The sequence below is a fragment of the Acinonyx jubatus genome, chromosome A2, assembly GCF_027475565.1.
Source record: "Acinonyx jubatus isolate Ajub_Pintada_27869175 chromosome A2, VMU_Ajub_asm_v1.0, whole genome shotgun sequence".
Lineage (NCBI taxonomy): Eukaryota > Metazoa > Chordata > Mammalia > Carnivora > Felidae > Acinonyx > Acinonyx jubatus.
The window spans coordinates 147,031,944-147,048,904 of record NC_069383.1 but is presented as its reverse complement, the minus strand read 5'-3'; the positions used below and the strand labels follow the sequence as shown (position 1 = coordinate 147,048,904).

Below are 16,961 nucleotides of genomic sequence, written 5' to 3'. Positions count from 1 at the left end.
ATGTTTATTTTTGAGAGAGAGAGAGAGAGACCAAGTGCAAGCAGGGGAGGGGCAGAGAGGGAGACAGAATTTGAAGCAGGCTCCAGGCTCTGAGCTGTCAGCACAGAGCCCCATGTGGGGCTCAAACCCATGAACTGTGAGCTCATGACCTGAGCTGAGGTCGGACACTTAACCAACTGAGCCACCCCGGCGTCCCCCTAATGCTTTGTAATAGAAGCACAGGGGTACTGAAATGCACTCCTGAAACCACTCTGCAAAGAAGTTACCATCATTGCAACTTGGTGTATGGATAACCCAAGCCCAGAGAGAAGTGGCTTGACTGGGAGCTTGTGGTGAGTTAGCTTCTGCATATATACAAACTGTAGAAGTTACTTTTCTTGTGTCTTGCTCCAGTGAAGATACTCATTACAATTGATGTGGTGTTGACTGAGCAGCACCATGTACCAGGTATTATGCTAGTGTTGGGGATGTAGGAATGAAAAGACGTCACCCCTAACCTGGGACTTCTCTTGTTCTGGGATTATCTCTACATGGGCAGTTTGCTACAGCATTCAGTGTTGCTGTTCTTCTCTTCAGTGATCCTTTCGCCACACTTACACGATCTTTCCTGCCAGGATAGAGTGTTATTGGCTGGGGAAAAAAGTAGATCTGCAGAGGTTCCTCTTTTACTCCAGCTGTTCGCTCTGTAGATTGTTTGTTTTCAAGTGAACAAAAATTGAACTAGATCATTGGCTTTGTAAAGAATAATTGTTCCCAGGGGCTCCTGGCTGGCTCAGTTGGAAGAGCATGTGACTCTTGATCTTGGGATTTTGAGTTTTAGCCCCATATTGAGTGTAGAGATTACGTAAATAAATAAAGTTAAAAAAAAAAAATTGTGCCCAGATAAGTAAGTCCTGAGGATGTAATGTATATCATGATGACTGTAGTTAACAGTACTGTTTTGTATATTTGAAAGTTGCTAAGAGAATAGATCTTAAAAGATCTCAAGAAAAAAAAATTGGTAACTGTACGTGGTGATGGGTATTAATTATAAACTTATTGTAGTAATCATTTTGCAGTATACACATATATTGAACCATTATGTTGTGTACCTAAAACCAGCACAATGTTATGTAATTCTGTCTCAATAAAAAATAATAATTGTTTCCTTTTCTGACTTACATAGCATCTTGAGGTGGTCTATGCCTGTCTGTTTTATAAGTCTTCCTTTAGACCAGACTCTCTGAGGGCAAGGACCCTCCTCTTCCGCCATGCTTACATAGCATTATTAATGTCATTGGAATTGAAATGAATTAAATAAGGGTGAGAATTTCCTAACAAATGGTATCCCGGGGCCAGAGAACCATCATAAGGATGAAGTGACCCTAAGATTAATTTTGAACTTTGAAAACTACTTGAAAATGAAACCCACCCCCATTTTTTTTTCTTTTATAATCAGTTGGCACAGATGGAGCACTAAATAAAATAGAACCATATGCAGTTTTAAAAAATTTAGCAAGTAATCATGAGTGGGTATCTTCCTTGTTTCATCTTTTTCTGTTAGAAACCAGCAACCCTTATGTGCATAGTTGAGGGGGAGAGGATTGAAAGTGCTTATAAGATGTCAATGTAATGAATTTCATAGGTCCGGTTCTTTTTTTTTTTTTTTTTTTTTTTAATGTTTTGTTTATTTTGAAAGAACATGATTGGGGGAGGGACAGAGACGGGAGGGGGGGGGAGAGAATCCCAAGCAGCCTCCTTGCTCAGCACAGAACCTGAGGCGGGGCTTGATCTCAGGAACAGGAGATCGTGACCTGAGCCAAAATCCAGAGTTAGACGCTTAACCTACCGAGCCACCCAGGGGCCCCTCCTGGGTCCAATTCTATTCTTCCCACACAATAGGTTGACATATAAATCAGATATTTTCCTAATTTTCATAACGCAAGCTGCAGGTGCATATTCACCTGAGGGTTTAGCAGGCCAAAGTACCTCTTAGAAATCTTACACACCAGCCTCTTTTGGTATATTATTCCCATTGATAGGAATTCAAATACCTGGATCAGTTCTGTTTTGGTTTTTGTTAAAATCTCTAACTTGATAATATTTTACTTCTAAAAACCTGTAGCCCCAATGAAATGGAATTACGAAAATAGGACCTTTAGCCCTCTTGAATCTCTATTAAGATTTGTCATGGTGTTTTTTATATTCATAATGCTTTGTTCTCACAGAAATAATAATCCTTGTTTAGAGAAAAAAAAATGTGTTTTCTTTTCCTCAGAGATACCCAATAAAATAAAGAAACCTCTTTGCCCCTCTATGTCTTCTTTTTGTTTTTTAATTATTCCAGTATAGTTTCAAGTGTAGAATATAGTGATTCAACAATTCTATACGTTGTACTCAGTGTTCATCATGATTCCCTGCTGCCTATGTCCTTTAAAATCCTTTAAAACTCTTTACATTTCATAGTTGGTATGTATATTCCAGGCTTTATCAAAGTCACTTAGTCCTCCTAATAGGGAATTGAGCCAGAATTGTTTATGTTAGTTGAGTTTTTCTAGACTAGTTTGAATGTAGGGCTGCTCATCTCATTTGCTTAAATAAATATTGCTGTGTAATTGTTACAAAAGCATGGTTTGGTATAGACATTACAGTTGACTTGAACAATTGAGGGCCATCTTTGTCAGCGTCTCTGAGTCAGCTTTTTTAGGAGTAGAGACTAAAAGATACTGTATATTATTTGTCAGGGCTTTGTTTTCTGTACTTTTTAAAAACCTTATTAATAAGCACTTATTAAGCACCTGGTTAGTTTTTATCACAGGTACTTTTTTGGAGAATAGACAACCACGTGATTAGTGAATATGAAGAAGAATTGAAATTTTATTTATTTTTTTTATTAAAAAGTTATTTTTTAATGTTTATTTTTGAGAGAGAGGAAGACACAGAATCTGAAGCAGACTTCAGGCTCTGAGCTGCCAGTACAGAGCCCAATGCAGGGCTCGAACCCACAAACCATGAGATCATGATCTGAGCTGAAGTCGGATGCTTAACCGACTAACCCACCCAGGCGCCCCAAGAAATCTACACATTTGGAATAGAAAATGGAGTAAAATACGCTTTTTAATAGTCCTATAAATAAGTGCAAAGACCCATCAGGCCACCAGGCTTCTTCCAGCATGTGGTGGTAGAAGAAAAACGTAATAAAAGAATTTTTTACACTTTAGGTAAGAATCTTTTTGTGGGACTGTTAACACTGAGTTTATCATCTTAATGATTCCAAATGGTTCCTAGCAATTCTGAATGCAGAGTTTGTTGGTTGTTTTCAGAATGTTTAGGTCTGTGGTGGAACAGGTCTACTAGAACTTTTTCTGTGAATTATAAAAAAATCCCCAATTATCCCACTATAACAATACAACCATTGTAATCATGTTCATGTACAGTTGTGTTGCATTACATCATTTTCAAATTTCACCTGTGCTTGCTCAACCCCTCTCTACAACCCCATCTTCCCTCTCATGAAGTGAGCATGAGAGGTGGGATGTGACTCGGCCGTGGCTTCAGTTGGTCTCTGTATCCAAGTTTCTCTAAGTGTGAGCATTCACTGTGCTAGCTGTGATTCTGTTATTTAAAGTGATATGTTTTTCATACATTATGGCCCTTAAATGCAAGCCAGCCTCTTCATCTGGTGTCAACCAAAAGAAAAGCGATCTGTTGCAACGCTGGAGGAAAAACTGGCAGTGTTGGACTTAACCTATATTGAGAGATGGTATGTTGTTCTTCACGTTGGGGTGTTCGAGTATGATTTTGACAATGCATGGTTTTCATCTCATATGCGGACTTTATGTCTAACCTAGGAGTTAGATGCAACTTCATTGTGTTTAATTCTGGTTCGTTTTCCTATACACGTTTTATATAATTGTCCTCATTTTTGAAGCCTTTAAAATATGTTATATTAAGTTTCCTATATCAAGTGTCTTACTGTATTGTAATTTTTGTAACCATCATTACAAGAGTTTCAGGTTTTTGTCTTTGCAGAAGACTTTTGGTAGCCAGTATAGCAGTCCATGAGTGCGAATGCTTTCTAACTTGCATACTCTGGCCCACTCAAAAGGTTTTGCTATAGGTATTTTAGAGTAAGGATAACTGGTATGCTGATTTCAGTATTTCTTTATTTCATTTTATGTTATTTTAAGTTTATTTATTTATTTATTTTTGAGAGACAGAGACAGAGAGACAGAGAGAATCCCAAGCAGGCTCCACACTGTCAGTGCTGAGCCTGATGTGGGACTCGAATTCATAAATTGAGAGATCATGACCTGAGCTGAAATCAAGAGTTGGACACTTAATTGACTGAGCCACCCAGGCACCCAAATTTTATTTTATTTTAGAGAGGGAGGGAGGGAGAGAGAGAGAGAATGAGAGAGAAGGAGGGAGGGAGGGAGAGAAGGAGAGAATCCCAAGCAGGCTCCACACTGACAGCATGGAGCCTGATAGGGGGCTTGAACTCACAAAATGAGATCATGACTTGAGCTGAAGTCAGATGCTTAACTGACTGAGCCACTCAAGCACCCAGATCTGAGTGTTTCTTTTTTTTTTTTTTTAATTTTTTTTTTTTAACGTTTATTTATTTTTGAGACAGAGAGAGACAGAGCATGAACGGGGGAGGGGCAGAGAGAGAGGGAGACACAGAATTGGAAGCAGGCTCCAGGCTCTGAGCCATCAGCCCAGAGCCCGACGCGGGGCTCGAACCCACGGGCCGCGAGATCGTGACCTGAGCTGAAGTCGGACGCTTAACCGACTGAGCCACCCAGGCGCCCCCAGATCTCAGTATTTCTTAACGATAGACACGGTCTTATCTGTCTGTACCCTTTCTGTGATTGGGCTGTAAAATTCAGAATTCAGATTATCTGTATCACTCTTGGATTTTATTAAAAGGTGAGAGGCTATTCAGTGTAGCAGTTAACAGCATCGATTTGAATCTGTACTGCCTGGCTCTGAGCCCATATTGCTACTTACCATTGAGGTGATTTTAAGCAAATTACTTATTTCTTTGCCTATTTCCCTATGCCTATAACCCCATGAACTTAATAGTACTTACCTCATAGGGTAGTCTTGTGAGGATTAAATTAGTGTATGTAAAGTGTTTCGAGTGCAGCCTTGCACCAACAAGTGCTACGTAAGTATTAGTATTGTCCATTTTGGCAGTTTCTGAAAAATCCTTATACAGCTGTGAGACACAAAAAATGCTTAGGATCAAGATTAGGTACTTTTTTTTTTTTTTTAAGTTTTAGGCATTATAATTAAACTTTAAGTTTTTGTTACTGTGTAATAGCTAAAGTTTCAGGCAAAGAAATGGAATGTTGGGCTTGTGATTCTAATATTAAATCTGAAGCACATTGTAAACATAAAGTATTACAGTGTTGATGTATAAAGATGCTCATAATGTTGCTTGCAGACATATCTTTTCCCTTTCCAATGAGTGTAGTATCAAAGTCTTGTGTGTCCTTTAGCAAAGTATGAAGGTTGTCATGAATCTTCTTTCTTTCTCTGTCTATAGATTCTGTGGTGTGCCCTTCTGGGCCACAATAGTTACTTCTTTAAGTACAGAAAAGAAGCTCAAGGCTTTCCCAATTGGTGTTAGTTCCCTGTGTTGTCCATTTTGGCAGCTATAGAGAGAGTTGCTTTCCACACACCTGAACTTTGATATGCTTTGTAGAGGTGATCCCCACACTTGAGAATATATCTGCTTATTCCTTGGGTACCCCCTTCTGATTGTGGATATGCATTTCAATGTTTGCAGTAGATATTTGGTGATAAAAGGGACCTTAGTTGCTTCTGTTACTCTCCAGTGTTTCCCAGGAACAATCAGAGCCCTTTACAAAATTTCCAGTGTTTTCTGTAGATGTTCACCAAGTTTGATCAAGAAAATCCACTCAAAAGGAATTAAGTAACAAAACAATTTCCATTGTTAACAGGGCATATGTAAATATATATACCATTTCTTTAGAGTAGTTTCATTTTTTCAAATAGTTACTAATCACAGGAGGCTGATTTTTGGTAAATTTAGGTAGAGGTTGCAGGGGTTAATGTTGGTCAAAGCTGTGAAATCAAATAGAAAATCTCTCTCAGCCTAAAGTGATGCTGAGATTTCTAATAGATTTGTTTTTTCCTTCCTGGTTAACTCCTAAAATTCTAAGCAAGAATCAGCCTATACCATTGTCATATTTCATAATGAACTTGGAGTATTTAACAAGTCTGAAGTCAGTTTTATTCTTATCATAATAAAACATTTCAGGCCATTCAATCCAAGTGACAAAGAATCCAACCCATGTCACCATGTTTGGTCTTTTTTTTTTTTTAAGTTACATTTTCTGTTGCTCTAATTTTTGTCTGTTTTGATTTTGATTTTTTTACTTTTTGACCTTTGATACCTTAATGTAATGATACTTAGTTTCCTATTATATATACTTACTGCTCAAAATTGGCCTGGGTTTGTGTTGTTTCTCTTTCTCTTTCCCTGAGTTTTTTTCTCATCTGAACAAGTCACATCTTTTTCTTGCTGTTCATTTGCACAGCGTTGCTTCTAAACATGAGTGTCTTTATCCTGGGAGGCAGTGGAGGAAGCATGGAAGCCCTTGTGGAGCATTGCATTGCCAAGTGTGTTTTGTAGTCATGTGGTGCCAGTATCTGGGAAATTATAGGATGGGTTAGTATTAGAGCTTGGCAGCCTGTAAATCCCATGAGCTCCCAGTCTCATGGGTCATGAGAGTTGCAAATGACACTTGCTTAGGAGAAAGGTGAAGGGTATTCTGTAACTCTAATGGTTCATACAGTTCTTGAACATGTACTGATTGCTAACAACTGCTGTCTCTCCCCCAGCCTACCCCACCGCCAATCTTTGTGCACAAGCACAATTTTGGACCCAGCTATTTGAATTTATTTATGCTTTTACACCTTCTTCCTTTCATAAAGATTTAAGCTGGTTTATGAGTTGAGTTGAAACAAAGAAAAAAAGAGGAGACCTGAAATGGTCTGTCCCCTGCCAACCAGAAGCCTCCTGTGGTATCCAAACAGAATAGTTGCCTCAGTCTGTCAGCACTTCTGTCTTTGAAGGTGGTTTCTGCTTGAAAAGTGGTGACTATTAGCATAGCTTTGGGATAATTGCTTCTCCTTCCTCTCTTGGGATACATTTTTTTTTTCCAGATACTTCCCTGTTCTTCTTGACTTTGTTTTTCCAGAAGATTCACCTTGTGATTAATATGTTTTGGGTGCCCACTTGAACTTAACTGTGGGATTACCTAATTCTGGGGCACCTTCACCAGACCATCAGTGCTAAAGAGAGCAAAGGATCTTCTTGGTTAATAGAAAAAGCCACTGTGGAATGACTCTCAAAGTCCAGAAACATCCAGATTTTCTTTCAGTACTTTTTTCTGTTTGGAATAGCAGCTTTGCCTAGTATAGGGGAGGGAGGGGCTAGTTGGGAGGGCTTGTATTAAGGGGTTCAGAAACAGGGGATTTAAGTGTGTCTTTTGTGTTTGCAAGGCACTAACACCACTCCCGTCTGTATTTAAATGCTGTCCCCAGGTTACGACTATGGCTATGTCTGCGTGGAGTTTTCACTCTTGGAAGATGCCATCGGATGCATGGAGGCCAACCAGGTTGCTTTATACTTCGGTCAAATGATGCTGGAAGGATATATTTTTTCTATATGGGGAGGGAGGGTTTCTCATGATTGAACTTTGGAAAGGTACCAGAAATCTGTATTTGGAGCATACCACATTCCAACTAGAAAATGGTTGTAAGGAGAAACTCTAGAAGAGGCTGGGAAGGTTTCTTTAGAAGAGTTAATGGGCACAAGTATATTTTAAAAACTGGAGCCTAGTTGCAGTTGGACTAGATGCCAAAGACAGTAGATGGGCAAAAATGACAGGTCTGGAGTGCCTCCCTTTGGAGTGTGACTGATATGGAGAACCTAATGCAAAGAATAATCCTTGACTGTGTGTCATCTCAAGGATTTGCCTGGCACAGGAATTCTAGGTCAGTACTTACACCCAGACCTAGGGTGAAGACCACTGATGGCAACTCCTGTGACACTCAGGTCCTGCCTGCATGTGCTGCTTTCTCAAGAGGGCCATCGGGGAGGAGAGAGGAGTAGATTATTCCTGTGTATTGCATTCATCATGGTTCTTTACAAATTGGAGTTTCATACTCAAGTTCTTGGCTGCATATAGACTGAGCTGGTGAATCTGAATCTGGACTTACCTTATGTTTGAAATATCTAGATGTAGGCAGCTTGCCACCTAGAGCTGTAATCTGGATCTTTAATAGTTTTGGAAGGAGTTATGAAATGGATAGAGTCCTTCTTGTCATGGTGTTCCCTTGGAGAAAGTTATTTTCTTTGTGGTGTCTTAGTTCCTCTGTCTGGGAGAAAGAAGCTTAATGATACTGTTTTATTTTTATGTACCCACTGCCTGTACTTAACAGTGTGAATCACAGCTGTATGCCCAAGATCTTAAGGCTCTGCCAGAGAAGAGTAGTAGTGCATGAGAACTCTTCTTCTCTTATAGCTTGATGGCCTTTCATCAGCTTTGTTCCATTCATCATGGCTCATGACACTTAACCTTTTCCCTTCTTTGGCCATGTTCTCCCCTTATGGGTATGGAGATGACATGCTGTAACCCTTTGGGAACAAGCACTAATTAGGGGAAACTTCATGTATCCATACCTATTGTTAGTAGTATAAATACTGTTAGATCCTCAGAAAATGACCGGATTAGGACTGTATCCCCTTGACAGAGTTCTTGTTGACTGATTTGTTCATTGCCCATCAATAAGCCAGTCATTTAATAGATGCTAATTATATGTTAGAAACTGTGCTACCTAATGATATTTTGAGAGAATGAAGATCCCAATCTTTCTGCTTATGGTCAAGTCCATTCTAATTGTCTGTCCTAATTTGAGAACACTCATTTAGTTTATGAACATCTTGTTCTCAGTGACTAATCATTAAGTCCTTTGCCACTGTGTTAAATAATACTGTGAGTGGTGGAAACATAAACGGGGGAGCCGTGGCAGATGCTATTCTTTTGTACCATTCTCCCAACTGTATGTGTTTCCTAGAAGAGTGTTACTTTCTATCAGAGTTATTTAATCTTTGATCTTAAAAAATAACAATATTGTGTCTTAATTGCCTTTTCCCTCTATCCCAACAAAATATCCTGTCTGAAATCTCTAGCCCCTTGAAGAGAAATGTCAAATAGAATTAAGACAGCCTTCTTTAAAAACAGGGTTTATCCTGAGGCAGGGTTTCTTTTGGAGCCATATCTGGCAAAATGTGCATTTACACAAGCAGTATGGAGGGAGAGCGGCCTTTAGACATCTCTACTCCCAGCCTCCCCACACATTCTGTGAACATGCTTAGGGCTCCTAGATTAGATCCCTGATGACCAACCCTTGCCTAGTGAATGAGATACCAGAACAAAGGAAGAGGAGTGCCAGAATTCTTTTGGGGTGAAATAGGATGTTTTGACAGCCATCTTTATGCATATAGTATCATGAGGTACTCTGTGCAGCAGTACAAATAAGAGACAGCCTCTATCTTCCAGGAACTTGTAGCAGACTAAGAAAGGTGACAGGCATTTTGGTATTCATAGATCCCAGAGGGTATTCTCTCAAATACCAATTTTTTGTGTGATCTCGTTTTTAATATTCACTGGAGTTATTCCTTAATAAAGTAGCACCATATCCTTATTCAGTCAACTTCCTTTCCTAGCTTTTTATTCTTCCCCTAGTCATGGGACAGAGGGCATACTGCTTAGCACTGCCACACAACAGAATCCTCTCGCTGAACTGCATAGGTTTTACGATCCACTCAGCATCCTCCTAATGATCTTTAGCACAACTCAGGGTATATGCAGGTCATTTTGGTGGAAATATTTTTTTTTTAATTTTTTAATGTTTATTTACTTTTGAGAGAGAGAGGCAGACAGCATGAGTGGGGGAGGGGCAGAGAGAGAGGGAGACACAGGATCCGAAGCAGGCTCCAGGCCCTGAGCTGTCAGCACAGAGCCCGACATGGGGCTCAAACCCATGAACCACGAGATCGTGACCTGAGCCGAAGTCGGATGCTTAACGAACTGAGCTACCCAGGCGCCCCTGATGGAAAGATTTTTAAGAGTCGGATCTCCAGGGGATTTTTTTTTTTTTTCAACGTTTATTTATTTTTGGGACAGAGAGAGACAGAGCATGAACGGGGGAGGGGCAGAGAGAGAGGGAGACACAGAATCGGAAACAGGCTCCAGGCTCTGAGCCATCAGCCCAGAGCCCAACGCGGGGCTCGAACTCACGGACCGCGAGATCGTGACCTGGCTGAAGTCGGACGCTTAACCGACTGCGCCACCCAGGCGCCCCACCAGGGGATTTTTTTGTACCTATATAGTATAGCACAGCAAAGAGGAGTATAGGTTCTGCATTCAGATGTTACTTCTTAGGTGGGTTGTCTCTGGCAAGTTTCTTTACCTCCCTCAGCCTCAGTTCCCTCTGTAACCAGTACCTCATGGGGCTCTGGTGTGGACTCAGTGAGATCATACATTCATGAATGCCTGCTGTGTGCCAGGCACTTTTCTCAACGCTGGAGATGCTGCAGTAAACAAGATAGATTATATAACCTCTGTCTTAGTGTTTGAAGACAGAGCATAAGCAACTAGACAAATTTAAAATAATATATGATAGTCCTGAGTGCTGTAAAGATAACAGAGCAGGGTATTAAAGAATGCACGATGGGGGCAATTTTAGAAGGGGTAGTCAGGGAAGCTTCTTGAGGAGTGACATTACATTTGGTGAATAATGTATACAGAACACTTAGCATAGAATCTGGTACCTTATAAGCATTTGAAATTAGATGATCATCTCCTCCTCCTACTCCCTCTCCCTTCTTCGTGTCAAGTAATTTTCAATCATAATTCTAGGAAAATAAATTTATTTCTTAAATATCTGGGTATTCTTTAAGAAAATGGATGTGGTTCAAACTCCCAGTAACACAGTACAAAATCTTAGATATAAGTATGTGAGAGAAGTCCTCAGAGTGGATAAACCAAGCAAGTGTTTATGGAAGATGAATGTCTCTGTCTATTCATTCATTCTCCTACCCTCTAGGTTTTACTTTAGATCAAATTGGTACAGATTCTGAGTCACCATCTGCTGGGCACCTCTAAGTAGAATCTGTGTATATGCTTCCGAAGAGGTTTCTGTCAAATGTTTTGGGTTGGTATTTTTTGGTTTTTCTTATTGTTTTATAATTCTTTTTATCCTGATTCTTGATGTGAAATGTCTTTTATTTATCATTGACTGATACTAGCAAGTCTAGGGTAAGGGAGTAAAGGAGGCTTCTGCCAGCTTGCTTTGTCAAATATTGTGGAGTAAGTGTGCCTTAGAGAGGCAGGATGATAACCAAGGCCCCACTAGCCCTTTCCCAGCGCCTTCGTGGAGGCATCAGACAGTAGGACACTCTGCAGCAGTACTGAGCATTGTGGTCAAGAGGACTCCTCAGGGCATCATTTAGCCAGCAGCTGTCTGGGGAAGTAATTTCCAGCAGAGGTCTGTCAGCTCATACCTTCACCTCTCTCTGTCTAGGAGATGTAGAAAGCCCAAAACACTGTGAGGCAGGGTTTTTTATTCCACCCCTACTGGGAAAGTTATTTATAGCAGTGTCACTTACCCTGGGCTTTCTCTGTTGTCCAAGTCCCTGCAGGTTGAGGGTGAATATTACCTCCTCTTGCTGTGTGTGCCATTTCACTGGGACTTAAGGAAAGGTGTAAGAGCATGTGTTAGTATATCGAACCTTTTCATCAGTTACCCAGTTGTGAGTATACTAGCTCTTTCACACTGTTGTCAGTTGGTCTAAAGGAATTAGCATTTCGTTTTCTTCAGTTAGTAGGTGTGGTGTTTGTTGCCTGTTCCCATTCAGCCAAATGTTTACTAAAATGCCCTTATAAAAGATAGCTTTGGAAGAATTCATTTCTCTGGAATTTTTACTCAACTTTTGTAGCATCATTGGCCTTCTTTAGCTGAAGATGACATGGCTGTATGACAGAATTAGCCTGACTTTATAAAATGCAAGGAAAAGATGCCATTATCACCTAACATGAAAATTCCTTCAGACTGGCATGGGGGGGGGGGTGGATGGAGGCTATAGAATACGTGAAGGTTTATGAGATACTGTTTTTTGTGTCAACAAAGTTAAGAGAATTTGGGTTTTAGAAGATACCAGGATGTCCAAGGTGTTTCTGAAGGTAATGTGAAGGAAGCCAAATCTTAAATGGTATCTGTCTTTATGATTAAAATGAGATCAATGGGGAAAGCTTGTTTAGGGGGATAGGAAGACTGTGGGGCCGATGGGAAAAAATGGGTGAAAACACCATTTGTTGGAATTTTATTCAAGTCGATAGCAATATTGTATGAAATACTCCGGTATTGAAGTTGTGTGCATTCCAAATAACAAAAAAGTATAATCTTATAAATTCCTGCAAGATTGTGGTGTTGTCTAAACCCACTCCCCAAATCTACTTCACTGAAGAGAATGTGGCACCCCAGGCAGAGCTCAGCTTTATAACTTGTGGTTGAATCATGCCATCTTCCTAGAAATATCAATTTCATTGCCTTCTCCTGATTGCCCTCAGCAGAGGTTATTGGTGGGAAACAGAAAAGAAAATGCATTCTAAAATGAGTGTAAATCATTAGTTACTGAAGATTCTTGCTGTCAGGGTATTTGGAAGAATTACCTATCTAGTAATTGAGTCTTGGCTGGCATGAGGCAGTATATCCTAGTAGTCACATACATGAAGGCCCGACTGACTGCCTAGGGTTGCATCCCAGCTCCGTCACCTTCTCCTGTGTGATTTGGACAAGTAGCTTAATGTCCCTGTGTCTCCGTGTCCTCTCACACTTCTAGGAATTAAATGAGTTAATGCATGATTAGAACTGGCTGGCACACAGTGAATATTGAGTGTGTATTTATTATTATCACAGCAACTTCACATCTGAGTGGAACAAGAAAGTCTTAAGTTACAGTAGCCTCAGTCCATCTGGGCTTTGTGGAGTAGCTAGCTAAAAAGGGATTTGGTGGTAGTGCGCAGGAGAATTATTTTTACATCAACAGTACTTCCCATTTAGCCTGTTGACTGGGACCGATTATCAGGGGACTGCCTCCAGGTCTTTTGAGGAGCTTCTGCTGCATTAGCCTTCAAATCTTAAATTCTCTCAAGAGAAAGAGCCAGAGATGCACCATATGAGGGACATAGAGTATAGTTAGACCACCCTAGAAATCCAGCCTGTGGCTTTAAAACCCTAAGCTCTGATGACCAGCCCCTGGCTTTGCCATATCTCAGACTTTCTACAATAATTGTAAAGGGTGTTTTGAAGTGGATTCAGTTTAATTTTCCTGAATCTTTTGGCAGTTTTAAGGGGGAACTTTCAGTGTGTCTCCTGTGATGAGGTTTATAATAATTTTTGTCATAAATATATATATCATGGCTCATTTCTGTGGTAATTTCTGTTCATTTCTTGAGGTAATTTAGTTCTTAATTTGTTCTAAATTGGGAATGTACCTATAGATTTCAACTTTGTTCTTTGATCTTGTTATCTCTTTCAGCTGATATTTTTAGTTAATGTTTGTACTTTTTATAAAAACGGGGTTGTGCAAAGTGCTGATTTTCAGCTTTGTGGCCTTTGGAACTTGATTACAGTTATTGAAAAAAAAAAACAATATGTATATTCTAAATACTAGCTCAGGGGTTATACAAAAGCACAGTTCAGTTTGTGATCTTGATTATAACTTTGGTTTATGATTTTGTATACCTCCAGAGAGTATAGGGTTAGGAGCACGGAGAGATTTAGAATTCCAGCTTTGTCACTTCCTAGTTCATTTGTAACTTCATAATCTTAGTGTCTCATCTGTAAGATGGAGGGATAATCACAGTACCCAACTCAGAGCAGTTGTGAGATTAATTGCGTGTGAAGTGCTTGGTATAGTGGCCAGCGTGTGGTGCGTGCTTACTACCAGAAGAGGTACTGAAGAGAGTGATTCTATAACACTAGACCCTGCTTGGTTGTCCTCCTTTTCCTTGGCTACTTATCCACCTCTTGGGACTCAGGGATGCCTGAGAAGTGGTATTGCTGCTTTGGGTGGCACCTAGATCTTTGGCAACCAGTTCTGATGGTGGTTGAAACTAGGATGCATAGACTGAAAGCATCTGCGGGATGATTGCACAGGTGTCCAGGTATGTGAGGGAAGAGGACCATGGCCACACCACCACTCCCATGGGTGGGGAGCCTTGTTTCTGAGGCTAGCTAGCATTACTGCTAGTTCTCCCATTACAGAATTCTCTTAGGCTACAGGTAACATTCAATGTTAGTAGGCATCTTGTCCATCTTGATGAACCTGAAGGTTACAAAGAGTCTTTGTGTCTCATTCTCCCTAGGCCAAGTGTTCGGATGCTGTCATTCCACCTTCTAACTTATTTACATATGAGATAAATATATATTCTATATAATATGTATTTCTTATTGAGAACATTGATGGTATGACTGATAATCATGGATAAGCTTATCTAGATAAATAATTTTTAATCTCACAATGTGAGATTAGCAATGCTAACATTGTATACTAATGATGTGTATTTTTCCAAATTCTATGACTACGTGAAATTTGTGTTTAATCTGCATAAATGCTATTTTCGAAGGAAAATCAATAGAGGAAGAAGCTTATCACAGAATCATAGATGATTGGTTTTACCAGCCACTTAGGGGGAAGTGCTCTCAAGAGGGAATAGTGAGTTGGGATGCCTGGGTGGCTTAGTTAAGTATCAGACTTTAGCTCAGGTCACGATCTCACGGTTTGTGAGTTTGAGCCCCACATCAGCCTCTCCACTGTCAGCATGGTGCCCACTTTGGATCCTTTGTCTCCTTCTCTCTCTGCCTGTCCCCTGCTCATGCTTTCTCTCTCTCTCTTTCTCAAAAATAAGCATTTAAAAAAAACAAAGGAATGGTGAGTGACTGCTAATGGGTAATAGGGTGATGAAATGTTCTAGAATTAGTAGTAATTGTTGACCAACCTTGTGGATATACTAAACCCATTGCATTGTATAAAGCACAATAAAAGAGTGAATTTGGGGTGCCCAGGTGGCTTAGTTGGTTAAGCATCCAGCTTTGGCTCAGGTCATGATCAAGCCCCACATTGGACTCTGCTGAAGGCTCAGAGCCTGGATTCTGCATCAGATTCAGTGTCTCCCTCTCTTTTTGCCCCTCCCCCACTCTCTGTCTCTCTCAAAAATAAATAAGTAAACATTAAAAATTTTTTTTAAAAGAGTGAATTTTATGGTATGTGAACTGTCTCTCAATTAAAAAAAAAAGTATTTAAACTTAGCATGGGAATTAGTTCAGGGTCCCAGTCCAATGGGAATGAGTGCAGCTCTAAAAATAAAATACAGATTAGATTCATTTACCAAAAAAGAAGAGTGTATATAATTTTGTGTGAAAGCTAGAGACTTAGAATTTCATTCTTAAAATGTAAAAGAATTTCTTTGCTAATGGTATCAGCTTACCACAGAAGAACACTTAGGCTGAAAATCTGAAAGCTGACGGTTGGAATTGATAACAAACCCCATTTGAAGTGGCCACATGGCTTGTGTACGGTAGTTGTTCAGTAGAGTTGAGTGGGCTTTCTGCTTTAGTATGCATACAGTTAGAAATTCATGAAAGGACCGTTTGAAGTAGATTTGAAATAAAAATGCCATTTAGGAGGCACCTGGGTGGGTCACTTGGTTAAGCATTTGACTTTGACTCAGGTCACGATCTCACGGTTTGTGGGTCTGAGCCCCATGTTGGGCTCTGTGCAGACAGCTCAGAGCCTGGAACCTGCTTTGGATTCTGTGTCTCCCTCTCTCTCAGCCCCTCCCTCGCACTTGCTGTCTGTCTGTCTGTCTCTCTATCTGTCTCTCTGTCTCTCTCTCTCTCTCAAAGATAAATATACATTTTTTAAAAATGTCATTTAGAAAATCCTTGGACTACTTTTTAGAGGCGGTATTCCTGTAACCGGATGATTAGTAGGTACCAATGTGGATCTTTACTATTTTCCTGGAATTTTTAACCAGAGCTCAAAGTGAGGGTGAGGGTTGGGGGCAGAGGACCAGATCCCAGCTGGAATAGGTTCCTTTCCTGTATATCTTTCTTAGAGGTTTCTTTCCAGCAGCATTGATATTGTGATTGTCATCTTTGATCTCTAGTACGAGGGGAATTACAGGGGTCTTTTTTTGTTTTTGTTTTTTAGAAAAAGAATTACTGTGATAATTTAGATACCATAGAATTCACTTATTTTAAGTGTACAATTCAATAATTTTTAGTAAGTTCACCCAGTGTGCCTCTATCATCATAGCCTAGTGTTAGAACATCTCCAATAAGATCACTGTTTGAGGTTCATTTTTTTTAATGATTTCAGACTCATTGAAATGTTACAAAAACAATGCAAAAACTTGCTTTATGCTTTGTACTCTTATTCACCAAATGTTAACATTTTACCACATTTGAATGCAGAGATTTTTGAATAGTAGTGGCCCCTTCTTTTGGAAAGAGGCATCCTTTGACTTGTCCTTCCCCCAGACCCTCTTTTGGTAGTTGGAGGTGCTCTTTGGTAGGGCAAGGTATGCGAAGGTCTGGTGGGTTGAGTAGATGCTTTGGAAGATGTTTGGGGCTTAAGCCATCTTACCAGTGCTTCCAAGAAGGTCCCCTGCTGGGCACGGGCTGAGGTTGGGGTTGAGGTTAAGGGATGAGAAACAGGGCCAGATTCAAATGTCCCACTCTTGGGCACTGTGAGGTTTTTGTGGAGCTTTTCAGTAAACCAACAAATGTGTTTCCCCTATGTAAGAGCTGGCATTTGGATGCCTGATACTCAAAGAGAGACTACATGCTAATCAGCATTAAACCAAGAAGCA

The 16,961-nt window shown here is 40.1% G+C and overlaps 1 protein-coding gene across 12 annotated transcripts in view; it reads left to right on the top strand.

The window, feature by feature from the left end:
- RBM6 (RNA binding motif protein 6) overlaps positions 1 to 16,961 on the top strand; it is a 104,286-nt gene that overhangs the window by 40,253 nt on the left and 47,072 nt on the right. For 10 of the 12 annotated variants that reach the window (XM_027038763.2, XM_027038762.2, XM_027038764.2 and 7 more), the window contains one exon: positions 7,561 to 7,634. The exons of the other annotated variants lie outside the window; for them this stretch is intronic. In XM_027038763.2, coding sequence (XP_026894564.1) covers positions 7,561 to 7,634 — 74 coding nt within the window. The remainder of the gene's footprint in view (positions 1 to 7,560; positions 7,635 to 16,961) is intronic. 12 annotated transcript variants of the gene reach the window in all.